This window comes from Ictalurus punctatus, chromosome 22 (genome assembly GCF_001660625.3).
Source record: "Ictalurus punctatus breed USDA103 chromosome 22, Coco_2.0, whole genome shotgun sequence".
In the NCBI taxonomy this organism is placed as follows: Eukaryota; Metazoa; Chordata; class Actinopteri; order Siluriformes; family Ictaluridae; genus Ictalurus; species Ictalurus punctatus.
In genome coordinates, this window is record NC_030437.2 from 5342896 (window position 1) to 5363796 (window position 20901).

The 20901-nt window shown below is 38.5% G+C and overlaps 1 protein-coding gene across 2 annotated transcripts in view; it reads left to right on the top strand.

Annotated features, from left to right (window-relative positions):
• hip1rb (huntingtin interacting protein 1 related b) overlaps positions 1-20901 on the top strand; it is a 68548-nt gene that overhangs the window by 7730 nt on the left and 39917 nt on the right. For both annotated transcript variants that reach the window (XM_017452176.3, XM_017452177.3), the window contains exons 2-7: positions 6553-6616; positions 6842-6984; positions 7431-7487; positions 7581-7667; positions 8048-8124; positions 16528-16589. In XM_017452176.3, the coding sequence (XP_017307665.1) occupies positions 6553-6616; positions 6842-6984; positions 7431-7487; positions 7581-7667; positions 8048-8124; positions 16528-16589 (490 nt within the window). The remainder of the gene's footprint in view (positions 1-6552; positions 6617-6841; positions 6985-7430; positions 7488-7580; positions 7668-8047; positions 8125-16527; positions 16590-20901) is intronic.

Genomic DNA, 20901 nt, shown 5'->3' on the forward strand with positions numbered 1-20901 from the left:
AAAAGCTTAAAATTCAGCTAATTTGTGGGTTACAAGTTTCAATTGCACTTGTATCACGAATTGTGTATGCACTTTGTTTGCATTTCAGTTAATGTGTAATCCAGTGTTGGAGTAGCCTTTGTTTACAATCCATTATTATCCAACGTTTAATGGAATAATGTTGTCATTGAGGAAGGACAGGCAGAACAGCCACAAAGAAGTTTTTGGTTTCCCAACAACAGCACTGATACCAGCCTTTAAAGACACAAATGGGTGCCATGTATTTCATCTTAAAATGTAATGTGAATGTACATTACGATGCATTTGACACATTATTGAAAATTTGCATGCAAACAGCTTTTGGGGGAAAAAATGTTTGAAATAGTGTCATCTTTGAAACAAGAAATGAAATAATATTTTCTATCAAAAAACATGAAATTTTACTCCTAAAAAAAGTATTTACTTGAATATTAAAAATGGCAAAGAACTGTATTGTAATTGTAATAAATGCTATTGGGCAGTGGTGGCTTAGAGGGAAGGTTTGGGGTTCAAGCCAAGTTGGGCCCTTGAGCAAGTCCCTTAACACACTCTGCTCCAGGGGTGCCGTATCATGGCTGACCCTGTGCTCTGACCCCAGCTTCCTGGCATGCTGGGATATGTGAAGAAAAGAATTTCACTGTGCTGTAATGCGACCAATAAAGACTCATTATCACTCATTATAATTATCATTGTAATAACTTTAATCAGCTTTATTTGTTCAACTTTATTGTTGATTTTTGAATTTCTTGTTACCTGGGTTATAATTAGGGATGTCATAAAACATTAAATTCAATTCAATTTTATTTGTATAGCGCTTTTTACAATTGACATTGTCTCAAAGCAGCTTTACAGAAATATCAACACGGTATACAGATATTAAAGGTGTGAATTTATCCCAACTGAGCAAGCCACTGAGTGGCGACGGTGGCAAGGAAAAACTCCCTAAGATGTTTTAAGAGGAAGAAACCTTGAGAGGAACCAACTCAGAAGGGAACCCATCCTCATCTGGGTAACAACAGTTAGTGTGAAAAAGTTCATTATGGATTTATATGAAGTCTGTATGGCGTTAGGAGCAGCCGTAGTCCCAGCAGTCTGGAATTAGAGAAGATTTGAGCTCCATCCAGAGGCAGAAAGGATCTGGATCTCCAGTATCTCCATAAATTCGTGTGGGGCTCGGCGAAAGGAGAGAGGGAGAAAAAAGATAATTATGACTGTGAAGTAGTAGAACAGAATCTAGTCAGGGTAGGCTTGAGTAAACAAATATGTTTTAAGCTTAGACTTAAACACTGAGACTGTGTCTGAGTCCCGAACACTAATAGGAAGACTGTTCCATAACTGTGGGGCTCTATAAGAGAAAGCTCTTCCCCCTGCTGTAGCCTTCACTATTCGAGGTACCATCAGATAGCCTGCATCTTTTGACCTAAGTAGGCGTGGCGGATCATATAAAACCAAAAGGTCGCTTAGATATTGTGGCGCGAGACCATTTAGTGCTTTATAGGTTAATAAGAGTATTTTATAATTAATGCGAGATTTTACTGGGAGCCAGTGCAGTATTGATAATATCGGTGTGATTTGGTCGTATCTTCTAGTTCTAGTTAGGACTCTAGCAGCTGCATTCTGGACTAATTGGAGCTTATTTATATTCCTACTGGAACATCCAGACAGTATGGCATTACAGTAATCTAATCTAGAGGTGACGAATGCATGAACTAGTATTTCCGCATCATGTAGTGACAATATTTTTCTTATTTTAGAAATATTTCTGAGATGAAAGAAGGCTGTCCTAGTAATATTATCTACATGAGCATCAAATGATAGGCTGGAGTCAATAATCACTCCAAGGTCTTTAACTGCTGCACATGATGAAACGGAAAGACCATCCAGAGTAACCATGTGATCAGAAAGATTACTTCTAGCTACACGTGGGCCTAATAAAAGTATTTCTGTTTTATCAGAATTAAGTAGAAGGAAGTTAATTAACATCCAACGTCTAATGTCCTTTACACAATCCTCAACTTTACTAAGCTGCTGTCTGTCTAAGGGCTTCGCTGAAACATACAGCTGTGTCTCATCAGCATAACAGTGGAAGCTAATTCCATGTTTACGAATAATTTGACCTAGGGGTGGCATATATAAAGTAAAGAGCAGTGGGCCTAAAACAGAACCTGATATATCAAAACATTGATATATCAATTATTGTTCAGCACATTATTTTCTGGATGTGTCTTTGAGACCTTGATGGTTTAAAACGACTTTTTCACGTTAGGAATCAAGGTCTTTTTCACATATCAAAAAGTGGGAAATTCTTCCGACGTTTAGCAATTTTCCTCTAATTTTTTATTATAAATACTGGCTGCTGCAGTGCATCCATAAATCTATAGCGTGGGCCTGCATGTATTATAACTGAACAGGCAGTGACATATCAGTAAGCCCCACTAGACTGAGCCGTACTACGTGACAGAAGAGTGATGGAGATCAGTGATATCTACAGGATCTGTTGTATCTCATCCCTGTTTTCTCTCAAAGCTATCACGCCAGATAATATTCAATGGTAGTCAGAGTTGTCACGATACCATAAATATACCATACTCTACCAGTTGAAGTATCACGATACCATGATGCAATGTTGATGATTCATAATTCAAATCTTCAAGATGAACCAAAGTGACAGAAATACAAAGATATAAATGAAAGCAGATTTTCCTCTGAATCCGTTATTAATGAAAATGAATAACGAGGCTATTGGAAAAACTCAAGAACAATCATACAGTTAGCAAGCCGCTAATTCAGTGTGCCACATTTCGTCTATTGTTCCTTAGAGCAATGAAATCATGCAAATGAAAATTGTCCTCAGAGAACTAACAATGGACACATTAGGAATAAATAACTGAATTTCAAAATGAACTCCAAAAAAAAAAAAAAAAAAAAAAAAAGAATCCTACAATTGGGAACATCAGCTCGCTTGCTAGCAAACATGGCTAATTTTAGAGTTTACATACAGAAGTTAGCATAACTTTAGCTCGCTTTGGACAATTTTAGTATTTACACACAGCAGTTATAATGTTCGCTCACCTCGGCTAATTTTAGTATGTACACACTGCGATTAGCATAATGTTAGCTTGCTTTGGCTAATTTTAGTATTCACACACAGTAGTTAGTGTAGCGTTAGCTCACTTACTAGCAAACAGGAAGCCTTTAAAGATTAAGGTAAAGAATTTAGGTTAAATGAAGTGTCACTAACCTTTTGTGTATTTCTCAAAAGCAGTGAGATGCATAATTTTAGTGAAAATAGTATTAAGTGCCACACACACGTTACTTACGGTACTACTGTATTGACGATGCTACCTTTTAAAAAAAATAAAAAATACCGTGGCATCAGCGGTATTTTGAAGCTTTAGTATCGCGATACTACCGTAGGGCCGGTATACCGTGCTCCTGTGGGAGTCACTGTCGCATGAAACAATGCTAGTTCCATGTTTCACTGCAGGAATAAGAAATAGAAAATAATGCGGGAGCAATGTTGTTTTGAAAAGTTCTGGGAAAAAGAATAATCATGTGATTTAATTATAAACTAAATAAATTCTCACTGAAAACATTTCTGAAGCATTTTAACGCACCTGTATTCAGCAGTATGAGTGACCCTTGTATTGAAGCACTTCAGTTTAACTAGTGTTTAACTTCCACAATTCTATCAGGTACGGAATGACCGTGCTTTTAGCATTGATTTCAATTTTTAATCACTTTCACTGTGTGTTTATTAGGAAGTTGTTAGAAGAAAGAGAAAGTAAAGTGAGCTACGCTGCAGGATTCAATTGGCCTGTATGGAGAACTGCAGCCATTATAAAGCCTCGGACTTTATATAATACATTTATATTAACACAATATCATGATGGTAGTTTTCTGCAAATAAATCCATGTACAGTAATGTCATAACATGGTATAAACTGATTATACTGCACTGCGGTTGAATGCTCGAATCTGATTGGTCAGAAGGTGTGCATTATTCTCAAACAGCACAGGTAGTTCTGGCCGGAACTTTAATATTGCTGCGCTCGTTCTAATAAGTTATAGTTTCTACAGTAATGGCTCATGCAGGGGCTTTTAAGGCAGACGCTTCACACAAGGGCGTGTCTAAAGGGGTGGTACGGGGGTGCCCCACCCCATAGCTCACGTCTCTGTCCATAGTATATACACATTTAATTATATATTTTGAAATATGAGTACTGGGGTGCTGTTGTTCTGTGCTGCAATAATACGCATAGCTGAACTCCAGATAACAACAACAGTAGTGAGTGATGTAGCCTACCGATTGCGGAAGGCTACTGAAGCTTCGATTCATTGCCCTAGGAAGATGATCTGTATAGCAGATTCAAAACTCCCAAGAGTCCCATTATAATATTACATAGCTTAGCTACATAGTTAGTTAGCTAGCTTAGGTAACGTAACTTTGGCAGACTACTGAATAGCTATGACTTCCATGTGTTAATCAACAGCGGTGCACCACCAGATAGAAAATGTCACTTTTTCGCTATCACTTATCCCAAATAGACTACAATAAAGTGGAAATGTGTTATCCAACCATTATTTATTTCTGATAGTATTTTCTGACTTCCCATGCGACCCTCTGACTGGTTCTTGGCCCACCCCCCATGCCACACCGTTAAAAAAAAATTTACCCTCCACATAATCCAAGATCGTGTGATTCTTATCATTGATGTAGTGAATTTATTTATTCTGAGACTTTTATGAAACATTTATGTCTTGGTTGTAAGCGCTCTCAGAATCGGTTCTATTTTCTTGCTAAAATGACAAACTTTGTGTGTGTGAGAGAGAGACAGAGAGAGAGCGAGGCTGGGGAAGGAATTACTATTTATCGCAGCTATAACCTAGGAGAGAACAGATACTAGCTTGTCTTGTCATGCCTGACACACAGCTCTTGCGAGGACTACGTACCAGCATTAACGTGGAGGTGTGAATCGACCTGAATAGACTACAATGTAAAACAGCTAGATGATCGATTTAAATGTCATTTTAAATCATTGATGTTGCCTCGAGAAAATAATCTGCCGATAATCGATACATAATATAAATAATCGATATATCGACATTTTATGACATCCCTATTAATTTGCATTTGCTATCTGTTTCACACTGTAGCCTATTAGACTATCGTTTAACTGTGCCTGATGTAACAGATCCAGTAGATATAGCTCCATCACTCCTCTGACATGTAATACGGCGCCATCTAGTGGCTGTTCCTGATATGTCAGTGTGTGGTTTTAAAGCGCACCTATTATACTTTTGAAACGTGTCTAATTTTGTTTTAAAGTTCTCATACAATAGATTTACATGCATCCAAGGTTTTTAAAAAAAAAACTTTAATGTGCTCATAATTTAAATTGCAGCATTACCACCCCCCACCCCCAGCTCCGTCTGTCAGTGAGCAGCCGATGAAGACAAGAGGTGGGGTTTATTGTTACAAATCTACGTAGGTTAGTACAGGAAGTAAGTGTGGAATCACTAATGACTCGTTTCAGCTGTTCAGAATCGGTTCCTTCTTTTGGGAGTCAATAACCCTGTTTGTCGTGCGCTTTGATTTTTGAAACTTTTCAGACTTTTTACAGTCACAAACAGCTCTATAACACACTACATGAAAGGAAATATCTGAAAACCCATAATAGGTGCACTTTAATAGTATACAGGTAGGCCTATAGTATAGATTTAAGGATGCACTGCAGCAGCCAATATTTATTTATTTGTTGTTTGTTGTTTATTTGAATCCCCACCCAACCCAAATCGATAGCTTTCAACATTTCACCACAAAAGGGACAAATAATTCTTGATCTGCACGGAGCTGTCTTCCTATGTCCAGGAAATTCTATTTATACATTTATATATCCTAATATTTTATATATTTATATATCCTAATATTTTACATACACTTACTGTCCATTTATATACACACACAGGTTAAGCGCTTTAGTCACCGTTCAGGATGTGCCCATGATTGCGTCAGATTCTTGTTCTTGGCTGACAGGACTAGAACCTGATGTATTCTTCTGCTGATGTAGCCCATCCACCTCATGGTCAAAGGGTGTTTGAGTTACTTTAGTGTAGACTTCCTGTCAGCTCAGACCAATCTGATCATTCTCCTCAGATCTCTCATGTCAACAAGGTGTACAGGTGTCCCAGGTAACTTTACTGGAAAATAATTCTCATTGTGTGAGTCTGTATTGACAAAACATATTTTTGTTTAACTACAAAAGGCCAATTATTTGCCAGTATTTGAAATGATGTGAGAAACTATAGTGGAAACTTTTCTGATGGGTAAAAAGTGCAATTACACGCACACATTTTGGAATGCCGTATGATTTGTCATGTACCTTGCGATAAAAAAATCTTTTCCTCCCCACAAGTGTGTGTGTGTGTGTGTGTGTGTGTGTGTGTGCGTGTGTGTGTTCATTAAAATATTATGTTTCGACTATCGTACTTTCAGCTACTGAATTATTTTCTTCTTTTTTCTCTTTCCATCAGCTCAACAGCATCAGTAAAGCCATCAACTCCTCCGAGACACCAGTAAAGGAGAAACATGCCCGCAGTATCCTTTGAAATGTCTTCAGTCAGTCTCTCCCTGTGGATTCTCATTGTCATTTTATCCATTCACTTAATTGCACACTATATATAAGGTTGTTTTATTATTATTTTAGCACTACATCTGAATTCAATTTAGCTCAATTCAATTAGCTGGTAAAGGAGAAATGAAGTGGAGAATTGACTCTGTCTCTACAGTGTTGCATTCTGTTACCCTTGACTTTGAATACAGGGATTATCTTGGGAACTCACAGGGAAAAGGGGGCATACACGTTCTGGTCCTATGCTATTGGACTGCCTTTGTCTAGTAACCCCATTCTTAGCTGGAAGTTTTGTCATGTTTTACATAAAGTTCTACGTGATGGCCATCCAAACGTAAGTATTTTCCTCTCGTTGAAAGTATAACATGTTTTGAATTCTAGGGGCTTCTTTCTGCAAGAAACGCAAGGCCATGGCACAGTAGGATACTAGGGTATACTACTGTGCCATGGCCTTGCCTTCCTTACATTGACTTAGATGAACTACTCCTGCCCTTAGGTTTTGTAGTGGAGCTCGGCTAGTTTGGCCTTGAAGTAGCTAAATTGAGGTTTACATGAATGATTCTCGTGTGTAAATGTACACACACTCAAGAGCACAAGCAGGCTATGAACATTTTCAAAAAATGTTCAAAATCACAATTTTTATGAGTATAAAATATAGCAAATAAATCTGTTTATATCCAGCAGGATATATGAGGCCCATTATTTCACCATGTACATGTTTGTAAAGAAGTTGCACCACTATTATACTGGTTGTAATAATTTTTTTTTTTTTATCAATAGACACTACAAGACTGCATGAGACATTACAGTAACATTGCGGAGACTGGAACACTATGGGTAAGTTAAATAACGGTGTTAAAGTTGTCTTCTGCTTTCTTAGCAAGCAACTAAAGATAAATGATATTACTGATTGTTTAATATTGTTTCTAGGGTACCCACAGAGATAAATATGGATATGGACAGCTTGTTTCTCAATATACCAAGCTCATCTGCACTAAATTGTCATTCCATACTACAGTAAGTCTGCGTTTTTTAGGTTCACATGATTTGTAAACCTGATCAGCATAAAACGAGTTATATAAATAAATATATCCTGATCACGTTCCCCTAATTTATGTTCTACATCAGTATGGCTGTTTGCATTTTTCAAGACTTAATTACATAGTCTGTACATTAGCTCTCCATCTAGCATTCTGGTAAATGTAAAAGCATCCAGTGTAGACTACATTTTTATAAAGCTTATGCTTCAATATGTGAGCACAGTCATAAAAAATACTATGTATAAAATTTATGTCCATGGTGTGTAGCTTTATTTAAAGCCAATGAATACAGTATGTTGGTCATTTAGTCTTAATTAGTACACGCTGCACGAAACCTCTGTTTTTGTTTCTTTGTAGCATCCTGAAATCCGAGCCAACCTGGAAGCCTCAGATGAAGTCCTGGAGCGCACAGCAGGGACAGACATTAACAATGTGTATGTGCTAACTAATACTACTATACTGACATATTGTAAAACTATAGCTAGGATGATGATCAAATTTTAAAAAAAGGTCAGAACTGAATTGCGTAACCACAGAACTGGAGTTAATAATAAATATTTCATATCAAACCACTCAGTATTCACTTTTGTCCAGAACAGTTTGCATTTGCCCCCAGTAATGAAATATTGAATACAAAAATATAGAAATTATTATATATAATTATTATATATAATGTGTGTTAGACATAACATTAATGCACTCTAAATAAATTCGAATAGAGACATGAACAGTAGGTGATGGTAGGGGTAACTTAAAAAAGAAACAAAAAAAACCCTTATGCTATAGACAATGCCCACTTAGGATTTAAATCCGAATATGAAAACAAATATGAATATTTTGAGCACAGGAACAAATAATAGCATTGTGTTACACCCCAAACTCGAACAAGTTTTAAATTTGTGCATAAAAACTTCCAATATGCTTAAGGAATGCATACGTAGAGGCGGCTGTGGCTCAGGCAGTTGTCCACTAATCGTAGGGTTGGCAGTTCGATTCCTGGCCCACGTGACTCCCCATACTGAAGTGTCCTTGGGCAAGACACTGAACCCCAAGTTGCTCCCGATGGCAAGTTAGCGCCTTGCATGGCAGCTCTGCTACCATTGGTGTGTGAGTGTGTGTGAATGAGGAAAAAAAAGCGTTTTGTAGAAGTAAGGTTTAAAAAGCGCTATATAAGTGCAGACCATTTACCATTTGATCACATGTGCGTTTGCACAGCTGTTGAGCGAATCTGTAGTGATTTTGTGTGGGTTTTAAACTCCATTGGACCACCAAACTACAGCCATTGGACCACTTGCTGTAGTCTGGTCTTGCAGATGGAAAAGGCAGAGGGAAACCAACCTGTGATGGAGGTGGTGAGCACACCCTCTTTGATGGTGGAATTGAATCTTTTCAGGATGGGTTGAGAGGGATATTGAGCTTCCTGTGCTGTGCTTTTTGAGGATGGTGGTGGTGTTTACCCATTTTATTGAGTTGGTGATGGTGGTCCCCAGGAATCTGAAAGACTTCTTGGACACAGCTGAACCGTTGATCGTCAGGGATTGGCAGGTGGAGGGATGCCCGTGGAAGTCAGTCAGCATTTCAGCCATCTTGGCAGCATTAAGATCAGGGTTGCTGTAAGATGGTCTACTTCAAATCATCATTGCTGTTGATGCATCACATTACACATTACATTGCATCATTCACAAACTTATTATTTTGATGAAGCTCTCTTGTGGTGCAGTCATTGGTGCAAAGGGAGCACAGGAGTAGTGAGGGAACACTGCTCTGTGGTACTTGTGTGGATTGTCTGAGAGTTGGAGGAAATTCACATGCTGCTTTCTTCCTGTCAGAAGATTTGGTTCCATTAACAGGAATTGGAGGGTATTTTAAGCTGGATGAGTCTGGTGTAGAGTAGGTCAGAAACAACAAGGCGATGCTTAAGTCTACAAACAAGATCCTTGCATATTATTCGGAGTCCTAACACGTATTTAACGGTCAGTTTACCTGCAGTTACACTTTTCTACCAATTTTCTACATATCAGAAGTGTGCATGAATATACACACGTCCTCAATCGTATCTTTTACATGGAGCAGAAATGAGCATGTTGAGCAATATCCGTATTCTTGAACATCAAAAGAGGGCATGGGTAACTGTGATTTGTTCCCACACGAGGTATAACATGATGGTGTTTACATTCTATGTACCATTGCCTCTGAAACTATTGAAGCAGTGAGGCCAATAAGTTTGTTTTTGCTATACTGTGAAAACATTTGTGTTTGAGATCAATAGATGAATGAGACAATGCATCAGAATTTCAGCTTTCATTTCCTGATATTTACATGTAGATTTGTTATACAACTTTGAACATGGCAACTTTTGTTTGAACCTAGACATTTTTCATGTGATCGCAAATATTGGAACAGGTAACTGACCGGTATTTCTTATTGCCCAGGGTTGCTCTGTTAGATTGTTTGTTTAAACAATTAATGGGTCTGAAAGTCTACTCTTGGTTTGAGCCCTGTGATTCACTGTGAAGATACATTTGTTGTGAAAAAGGATAAACCAATATGAAAATCAGAGAGGTGTCTATGGGAGAAAAGCAAGCCATCCAGACATTGAACAGGCTGGCGAAGGAAAACAACAGCAGTTGATGACGAACACTGTGAGAGCTCTGAATAAAACTCCCAAAACAGTTGGTGCCCTCACCTACAACATCCACAGGGCAGAGGTGAAGGTATCACAATTGAAGAAGATATCAAAAGCAGAAATATTGAGGCCATACCCCAAGATGCAAACCACTCATCAGTAGTAAGAAGGCCAGATTGGAATTCAAAAAGAAATACAGAGACAAGGCACAAAAGTTCTGGACCCAAGATTAGGCCAAAGTGTGGAGAAAGAAGGGATCTGCTCATGATCCAAAACATATGAGCTCATCAGTCAAGTACGCTGGAGTTAGTGTCCTGGTCTGGGCTTGCATGGCTGATATTGGAATGGACTCATTAATCTTTTTTGATGTTGTAACTCATGATGGTGGTAGCAGAATGAATTCAGAAGTCTACAGAAACATTCTGTCTGCCAGGTTACAGAGAAATGCATGTAGTCTAATTGGGAGGAACGTCATTATGCAGCAAGACAATAATGCAAAACTCACTGCAGACTCAACAAAGGACTTTTTTCCTTAAAATGGTATGTTTACTCAGTTTGAACATTTGAAATGTCTTCTATGTTCTGTTTTGAATAACATATGGGTGCATGAGATTTGCGAATCATTGCATTCTGTTTTTATTGACATTTTACACAGCGTCCCAACTTTTTTGGAATTGGGGCCGTATTCAAGAGTCTGAGGATATTATTTTCTGCTGCTCTCATCATTATCCAGTCATTATTACAGAAGTGATGTGAAGGAGAACTATTATGCACATCATGATTGTTGTGCTTGTTGAAATAAGCTCATATAACAAGGATTTAGTACAGAAATAACACACATCAATACTCGGACAATGACTACGGACCTAAGGACTATTCAGAAGTTACGTTGTAGTTATGCATTCAGAGGTGGAGTTGTAGTGAAACAGAGGTGTGTCTCAGTTTTATGTGATTTCTGCAAGTGTTCTTTTTTGCGTGATATTGGCTCTAGTAGGAGCAGTTGCAATTGTCTGACAGTTTGCTGTAACCACAATATACGTCACATAAAATCTATGTTTTCAGAATTGTAAGTATGCTAAAAATGGAAAACTTGAGGCCAATATTACATACATAAATACGACACATTGTTACATTAAACCAAAATTGCAGTGATTAATGTGTGAATACTCAAATCTGATTGGTCAGAAGGTGTGCGTTATTTTGGTGTAACAGCATGGTGTGGACAGTAGTTCTGGCTGTAATCTGAATGATAGGTTATCGTCAATGTTCTAATACATTATTGTTCCTTTTGTAATAGCTCAGATGCAGGGGCTTATACAGAAGAGGATCCACCTAAGCTAAGACTAATAATAAACAGGTTAAAAACATGTTGTTTAACAAAGTAAAACATACAATCTTTGATGTGGTGGCTCTGCTTTCCTGTGAGTCCTCAGTCAAAAATGTCTGTGAACGTGCGGCTCGCCAAGTCTGTGTGCTTGGTCCCTGGCAATGCTGTTTATTATTATTATTATTATTATTATTATTATTATTATTGGTGCTTGCATAGAAAAGCATCACTACTGTTCTCTCACACATTATAATTATAATAATAATAATAATAATTATTATTATTATTATTATTATTATTATGGAGAAAACACTAGTGCATATCTCGTCCCACACAGTTTGTGCTCCAGACTTGAATGAGGGTGCTATGACTTTTATAAGCAATCAGACTTAAGGCATTCGAACCGCAGGCAAAAAAAAATCGCACATTATTGGGCCTTAGAGAATGAATAGGGAATAAAACCCGGGTATGGCAGCTCTGACGTTTGGCTGACATGTTTATATCACATATCCTCTTGTACGTCTAGGGGAGTAGACCTGGTATATACACATCGCATTTCGGAATTTTCGCCGGAAATGTCCAGAAAATGGCGTTAGTCCAGCCTCATAGACAATACTGGGAAATTTTGGACACGCCCAACTACCACACTTTCAACGACACAGACATGAATGACACATCCAAGTGTTCGGCTTGGTTCAGGGAATCAGGAAATCGCATTTGGGAATTGATCCCATATGCATGTGGCATGGAATTTCACATCGGTATTCGCAATGCACACTAATGTAAAATGATTCTAGTGGAGCAAACAGACACTGTTTAGATTTTCTGTCTCCATAGAAAATCTTTGGCACCTAACTAGTCCCGTACCATTTGACTCTCAATTCTCGGGACGTGTACGTGATTACTTTTCTCACCATTCTCATGTATGTGAGATGAAAATTCCCTCGTACACATTCACTGAGAAATCAGTAGCGTGACACAACAGGCCATAAACTGAGTGTAATCACCAAACCACTGCAGCCAGGTCATCAAACATCAAAACGATCGGCTCAGTGAGGAGAATCACATTATGGGGTATGACAGTACCCTTGACTCAATGTGCAGAATTGCATTATGGGTCATGTGGTGTCACATGCACGTCTCCACAAAACTGACTGTAACCACAAAACTACTGCAACATAGAGATGTGACGTATCAAAATGCTCAGCTCAATGAGGAGAATTATGTGATTGATATTCTATAGTGTCAGGTACACGTCACATGCACAATAACCCCCAAAGTAAGTGGAATCACAAAACTACCACAACATAGACATGTGACATATCAAAACACTTGGCTGACTGAGGAGAATTACATTATGGGTATTTTAGTGATGTCATGTGCATATGAACGGTCTGCTATAAAGCTTATTATATTAATAACTCGAGTAAAATACAATCATTATGCTACTGATGTAGGTCAAATTAGTTATGCTTCATTGAATGTGCGCGCACACACGTAGCTCCGCCTACTGACCAACATTTTCATTTCATCGCATATTTCAAATGTAACTTTCACATAAATACAGATAAATGAATCCATTTAAGAGTTGTTGTTGATGTGTTATTGGTCACTAAACAAATTTTGTTCCACCAAACATGACATTAGACTGTAATGTGTGTAATGTGCCCCATTACCTAAAATGTTTTTGACACCCCTAGGCTATTTAAAACCTTATCTCAGATGTGTCTGCTATGAAGACCCTAAAACCTACTCAAGAAACATCATAAACTACAGTGCTGTGAAAATGTATTTGCCCCATCCTGATTGCTCGTCTACAAATGGATGGTCTGATTATAAAATGTTCTGTGGCATTTAATATATCTCTGTATGCAGTCCTGATTCCTTCTGTTTTTGTGTATCTCTCATTCTAAATTCTATCAGAATTGATTATGCAGCAAGTCAATGATCCAAAGCATAGGAGTAAGTCATAGTCCTAGAAGTAAGTGAAAGACTGATTATCAGAAGCGTTTGGTTGCAGTTATTGCTGCTAAAGATGCCACAACCAAATTTTAATTTTAAGTGGGAAATTAGTTTTTCCCATTGGTGATGGGTGTTGGATAAATTTTTTTTTTTTTTTTTGCTTCAATAAAATAAAAATAAAAACTGTATTGCGTGTTTACTCAGGTTGCCTTTGTTTTATGTTGTATTTCGTTTGAAGATCTAAAACTATTTAGTATGAGAGATGTACAAAAACAGAACATACAGAACATGCAGATGATTTGCATAATCTCAATGCTGCATCCAGAAATTCCACTTAAACAGGTGCTTGTCCCACCTCAGAATAGGCACGGATTTTCAGATCACATAAATATTGACGTAACTTTTGGACCAAATCTTAATATGGCCTTAGATGAGTGAGCAAGCATGCTTGCCTTAAATAAGTGCTTGTTTTGGCTAGTTTTGCTATCCAGCTAATGTTGATTCAGTAGTGAAGGCTGTAGGCTGTTAATATATAATGTTAAGAAGAGTTCCCAGCACCATCAAACTGCAAATATTTTCTGCTTTAGGGGATTTGTCATGGAAGGCCTTGCACTCCTTTCAAGCTAAACTATGCGAAGAAAAGAATTTTGTTGTACTGTATATGTGTATCTGTACACGTGTATATGTATAACAACACTGACGGCTGCCTCACATTTTCAGTTGTCGGATCTCTGCCTCTGAAACCTTTTTTCCGCCACCCTGATAATGCTGCAGTGTAACTGTGCTTGTTCTGCTGTCACTACATAATATAGAGGTAACTGAGTGAGCTAACGTCTAAAGTTAGCGAAAGCACAAACTCTTCGTAGAGGCGAGAATTTCTCTGCTCTAATCCCTTAGCCCTCTGTTCATATTAACTTGAATCCCACTCCTTTAGGCCAAGAACAGGAATCCAAGGCTAAAGTGGGCACAGGCACGCTGAAACTATACAGTTGAAGATTAGAAAATGGGCAGTCAAGATTTTCCACTATTTAACTGGTCAGTTTTGTGAACCTGTGCCCACTGTTCTGATGTTTGATTTGAACATTAACTGAAACTCTCCTGTATCTGCATGATTGTATGCATTGTGCTGATGCTGCATGAATGTACATGTGTTCCTAGTAAAATCTTTAAATCCAGTAATTTAGACTTCAAAGTAATTTAAAGGGTGGGCATTTTCGCAAAATATATCATGTATCATATCATGCATATCATTTTTTAAAGGCAGAATCATGATCCACAATATTATCACAATGATTTTTAATGTTCGAGATTAAGGCTACTTTGCAAGTTATTTAACAGAGCAACCAAAGCAATTTCCCTCTTGATGAAAATATAACCAGGAAACATAACCTCAAAGGAAAAAGAATAACAGAGGCACCTTAGGCCAAAGTATCTTACCATACGTTTGTTTTTTTTTTTTTTTAAACCAACGTGTAGTTCCCAACAAAATTAATTCTTTCTAAAATGAAAACAGTCATCCCATGGTTAAGGTAATTTAAGAAAAAAATGATCAAAATATGCATCAGCTCTACTAATGGCTTCAGTAAGTGCAGCAAATGGAAAGGTGATTGACTGAGCGAGTGATTATTTAAATATTTTTTAGGGCTGCAACTAACGATTATTTTCATAATCGATTAGTTGGCCTATTTTTTTTTTCTTCTTCAATTAATCGAAGGGGCGGGGCAGACTTTCAGTACCATTTTTTGCGTTTATTTAAAATAAAATCCACAAACCTGAGTGTTACAAATATAAACTTCAGACTAAAACTTTACACAACTGTTTGTTCAAAACAGAAAAGAACCCAATACACACACACACACACACACACACACACACACACACACACACACACACACACACACACACACACACACACCACAGAATATATATTATTCATTTAGGACAGTAGTTTAATTCAGTGCTTTTTGTGCATCCATAAAAAGTAATGCATAAATACTTGTGTGTATATAATATAAACTAATATATAAGTTTATATTATATAATAGTATTCATGAATTGCTTTTTATAAAAGGTAACATTGACATAAACAGTAAACTGAAGAAAGTCATTGTCGGTGACTCTGGGTGTCTGCTAAAGCTAGTGGTGTCGCATTACGTGTGTATGACGTCATGCACCGTCGACTAGGAAGTGGCTTATACTCCCGGTTAGTAAAAAAAATGCTAGTGTTCTATTTGAGATGATATTACCTTTCTAAAATTCATACACTAGACTGTAGAGTACACAGTGCATAGTGTAAGTGTACAGTACGTCATTTGGGACGACTTTAGTATTTAATATTTACTCTCCGAAGCATGTTTTCAGAAGAGATGTAGCGTAATGAGTAAATGTACCGCGCAGACCGACTAATCGATAATGAGATTTGTTGACGACAATTTTCAGAATCAATTATTATCAATTTTATTGATTAGTTGTTGCAGCTTTAATATTTTTAAATACTGAAATGCAGAGGAAACCTAAGCTAAGGAACTGCCTGACAGACATGAATATTTTTGGTTTGTTTTTGTGTACAGTATGTCAGGGAAAGTGCGAGCTAGTCTAGTAAAGTCTGGTTTAAAAAAAAAAGCTTGAGATGCCATGTCTGAACATTTTCAGTGCAGCTGACAAAATTAGGTAATATCACAGTACATGCAATCTCTCTGTAAAAACAGATCGTGGAGACATTTTATGTGCAATCTTAAATTGTCCTATCGCTTGCCACCAGACTCCTAAAAAAAAAAAAAAAAAAAAAAAAAAAAATTGTACATTTATAATAATAATAATTACTAGCTTATGTCACCAACTCTGAATGCAGCCCTAAACGAGTGTCTAAGCTGCTGAAGGACATGGTTGACTTATGAGACCATCTTTTTTTCCTGTGCTCAGTTTCCAGCTCACAGTCGAGGTGTTTGATTACATGGATACAGAGCTTCGTCTTGCTGAGATGGGTGAGTATGCCTGTATTTTAGGGATCAGTCCCTTGCATACAGTAAGCTTTGATAGGAATTCCTTCATCTTGCTGGTCATACCAGAATTGCCATGCAGCTACATTTCATAGTATAAACAAAGAAGTCTTCATTAAAATCCTCTTCACTTCTTTTAGATCTTTTAAGACCAGCTATTTGATTAACTATCTGTATCTTGAAAATTGGTTAATATTGAAATGTACACTGATCAGCCATAACATTAATCCACTAACGGGTGCCGTGAATAACTTTTGATTATCCTATTACAGCTGCACCTGTCAAGGGGTGGGATATATTAGGCATCAAGTGAACAGTCAGTTCTCAAAGTTGAGGTGTTGGAAGCAGGAAAAATTAGTGATTTTGACAAGGACCAATTTGTGATGGCTAGAAGACTGGGTCAGAACATCTCCAAAACAGCAGATCTTGTGTGTTTCTCTTGCTATGCAGTGGTTAGTACGTATAAACAGTAGTCCAAAGAAGGACAATCGGTGAACTGGCGACAGGGTCGTGAGCACCCAAGGCTCACTGATGCACATGGGGAGCGAAGGCTAACCTGTCTGGTCCGATTCCATAGAAGAGCTGCTGTAGCACAAATTGCTGGAAAAGTTAATGCTGGCTATGATTGATGGGTATCAGAACACAGTACAGTGCAGCTTGCTGTGTAGATGCAGACCGGTCAGAGTGCCCATGCTGAGCCCTGTCTACTGCCGATAGCACCTACAACGGGCACGTGAACATCAGAACTGGACCATGACGCAATGGAAGAAGGTCGCCTGGTCTGATGAATCATGTTTTCTTTTACAGAGTTGTGATAAAGTATATGCCCACACCCTGATTTCTTCTGTTTTTGTGTACATCTCGTACTAAATAATTTTAGATCTTCAAATGAAATGCAACCTGACTAAACGCACAATAGTTTTTATTTTGTATTTTTAAAAAAAAAAACTTTTATTATTGTAACGAAAAAGTTATCCAACACCGATCACCCATGTGAAAAACTAATTGTTGTGCCACCTGTAGCAGCAATAACTGCAACCAAACGCGTCTGATAACTGGAGATCAGGCTTTCGCTTACTTCTAGGACTATGATTTACTCCTATGCTTTTGGATCTTTGTCTTACTGCATAATCCAGTTGCTCTTGAGTTTCAGTTTATGGACTTGAAGACCAGACATTCTCCTTTAGGATTTTCTTGTAGAAAGTTGAATTCATGTTTCCCGCAATTATTGCAAGTTGCCCAGGCCCTGAAGCAGCAAAGCATCCCCACACCATCACACCTCCACCACCATGCTTGACCGTAGGCAAGGGTGGACTGGGACCAAAAAGTGGCCCTGGTCTTTCTGCCCCTGAGCGGACCACCACACCCAGGCCACAGCATGCCATGTCATAACACACCGGCTCATTGATGGTTAGACCAATTTTTAACACCACTTACTAGCATAAAAATATAATGTAATATAGAAACATAAATGCTATTTAAACATATTTATTTGAAGTAGCACTGAACAGTCAACAAGTCATATTTGTGAAACAGAAGAACATCAAGACATTCAATTCAATTCAATTTCAATTCAATTTTATTTGTATAGCGCTTTTTACAATAGACATTGTCTCAAAGCAGCTTTACAGAAATATCAACACGGTATACAGATATTAAAGGCGCGAATTTATCCCAACTGAGCAAGCCACTGAGTGGCGACGGTGGCGAGGAAAAACTCCCTAAGATGTTTTAAGAGGAAGAAACCTTGAGAGGAACCCGACTCAGAAGGGAACCCATCCTCATCTGGGTAACAACAGATAGTGTGAAAAAGTTCATTATGGATTTATATGAAGTCTGTATGGCGTTAGGAGCAGCCGTAGTCCCAGCAGTCTGGAATTAAAGAAGATTTGAGCTCCATCCAGAGGCAGAAAGGATCTGGATCTCTAGTATCTCCATAAATTCGTGTGGGGCTCGGCGAAAGGAGAGAGGGAGAAAAAAGATAATTATGACTGTGAAGTAGTAGAACAGAATCTAGTCAGGGTAGGCTTGAGTAAACAAATACGTTTTAAGCTTAGACTTAAACACTGAGACTGTGTCTGAGTCCCGAACACTAATAGGAAGACTGTTCCATAACTGTGGGGCTCTATAAGAGAAAGCTCTTCCCCCTGCTGTAGCCTTCACTATTCGAGGTACCGTCAGATAGCCTGCATCTTTTGATCTAAGTAGGCGACATCATGACATCAAGACATCATGTTAGAATTATCTGGGTGTAGTTTAGGAGAACTGCATAACTCAACTGTACAACTTCTGAATCAGGACTGAAACTTTGTTTTTTAACATGAATTAACAGCATGACACACTATCATCCCCTATGATCATGTCCGGGTTTCTCTTGGGAGTAGGTCAGCAGAGATTTAGGAGGGAATGAGGAGGAGGAGAAGAGGGGTATATACATATGAGTGTGTGTGTGTGTGTGTGTGTGTGTTTGTGTGTGTGTGTGTGTGTATGTCTATGTGTATGAAAGAAAGTTTGTGTGTATGAGAGAGAGAGAATGAATTTTAATGCTAGAATAATCTGTAATGCTAGAACATTCAGTGCCTGCAGAACTGCAACTTGCCTTCACGCCAAAGGCAAAATCTGTTAATTGTAAAACATTTCACAGCATCTGCCTCTAACGGCTTAAACTTTTCTTTTTGCAGAGATTTTCAGCTCCACCTTATCTTTTCTTCCCTTCCCTTTTTCCTCCATGGAAATTAATCTCGCTGTCCGTGTGAATTAGATGTAAAAGGGGGCGCATTTCAAGACGCACAATGGAGCAGACCGAACAAATTTTTGAGAGGGGGAGAGGGACAATAGTTTAGAAGTATTTAGAGGGAAACAAACAACAAAACCTGCCCCCTCCCCACCAAGTTGGGCCGCATCCGCGCCGAAGGAAAGGAGGTGCAGTATTATGGTTACTGTCATTACATATATGTGTATATATAAATAATGACAGTAACGATGATATTACGATAATATATAAAATTTCCGTAGCAGTGGGCTGGGTCACTTTGCTCAGCGGCCCACCCGGGAAAACTCACAGTGCTCCAGATGGTCAGTCCACCCCTGACTATAGGTATGATGTTCTTTTTGTGGAATTCTGTGTTTGGTTTACACCAGATGTAACAGGTCCCCTTTCTTCCAAACAGTTCCACTTTCAACTCATCAGTCCACAGAACATTCTCCCAAAAGGTTTGAGGATCATCAAGGTGTGTTTTGGCAAAATTCAGACAAGCCTTCATGTTCTTCTGGGTTAGCAGTGCTTTTCACCTCACCACTCTTCCATGGATGCCATTTTTGCCCAGTGTCTTTCTGATAGTGGCGTCATGAACAGTGACCTTTATTGATGCAAGAGAGGCCTGTAGCTCCTTTGATGTTGTCTTGGCTCTTTTGTGACTTGCTGGATGAGTCGTTGCAGTGCTCTTTGAGGAATTTTGGAAGGTCGTCCACTTCTGGGAAGGTTCACTACTGTGCCAAGTTTTTCCATTTGGAGATAATGGCTCTCACTGTGGTTCTGTTTAGTCCCAGAGCCTTTGAAATAGCTTTGTAACCCTTTCCAGACTGATGTATTCAGTCATCTTCCTCATCATTTCCAGAATTTCTTTCAACTTTGGTATAGTGTGTTACTGGGCAAGATGTCATGGTGTTGATAATGATAACGTTCTCATTTAAAAACTGTATCATATGGAAGGCTGGGTGCATGTGCATTGCTTACCTGGGGAAGAGATGGCACCAGGTTCCCCTTTGAGAAGAAGGCAAGCTGGCAGAAGCATTGTGATGCTCTAGGCAGTGTTCTGCTGGGTCCTGGCATTCATATGGGATGCTACTTTGACACGTTGTACCTACCTAGACATTGTTGCAGACCAAGTCAATAATGGCAGTGGCCTCTTTCAGCAGGAAATGTGCCCTTCCACACTGCAAAAAAGGTTCAGGAAAGCAGGACAAAGAATTCAAGGTGTTGAATTGGCCTCCAAATTTCCCAGATCTCAATCTGACCGGGCATCTGTGGGATGTGCTGGACAAACAAGTCTAATCCATAGAGCCCCCTCTGCAAATTGTGGTCTTGTGGAACCCATGCCTAAATGGGTTAGAGCTGTTTTGGCAGCACAAGAGGGAGCTACACACAGTAGGTGAGGTTTAAAACCACACAGGTGGTTTTAAAGTTATGGCTGATTGGTGTACGTTTACTGGATGTAATATATTGCTTGTAAATGAACCTAAAGCTTGATAACTATACAGTGACAAATGCCCTATACATGTTATGACCACAAAGAAT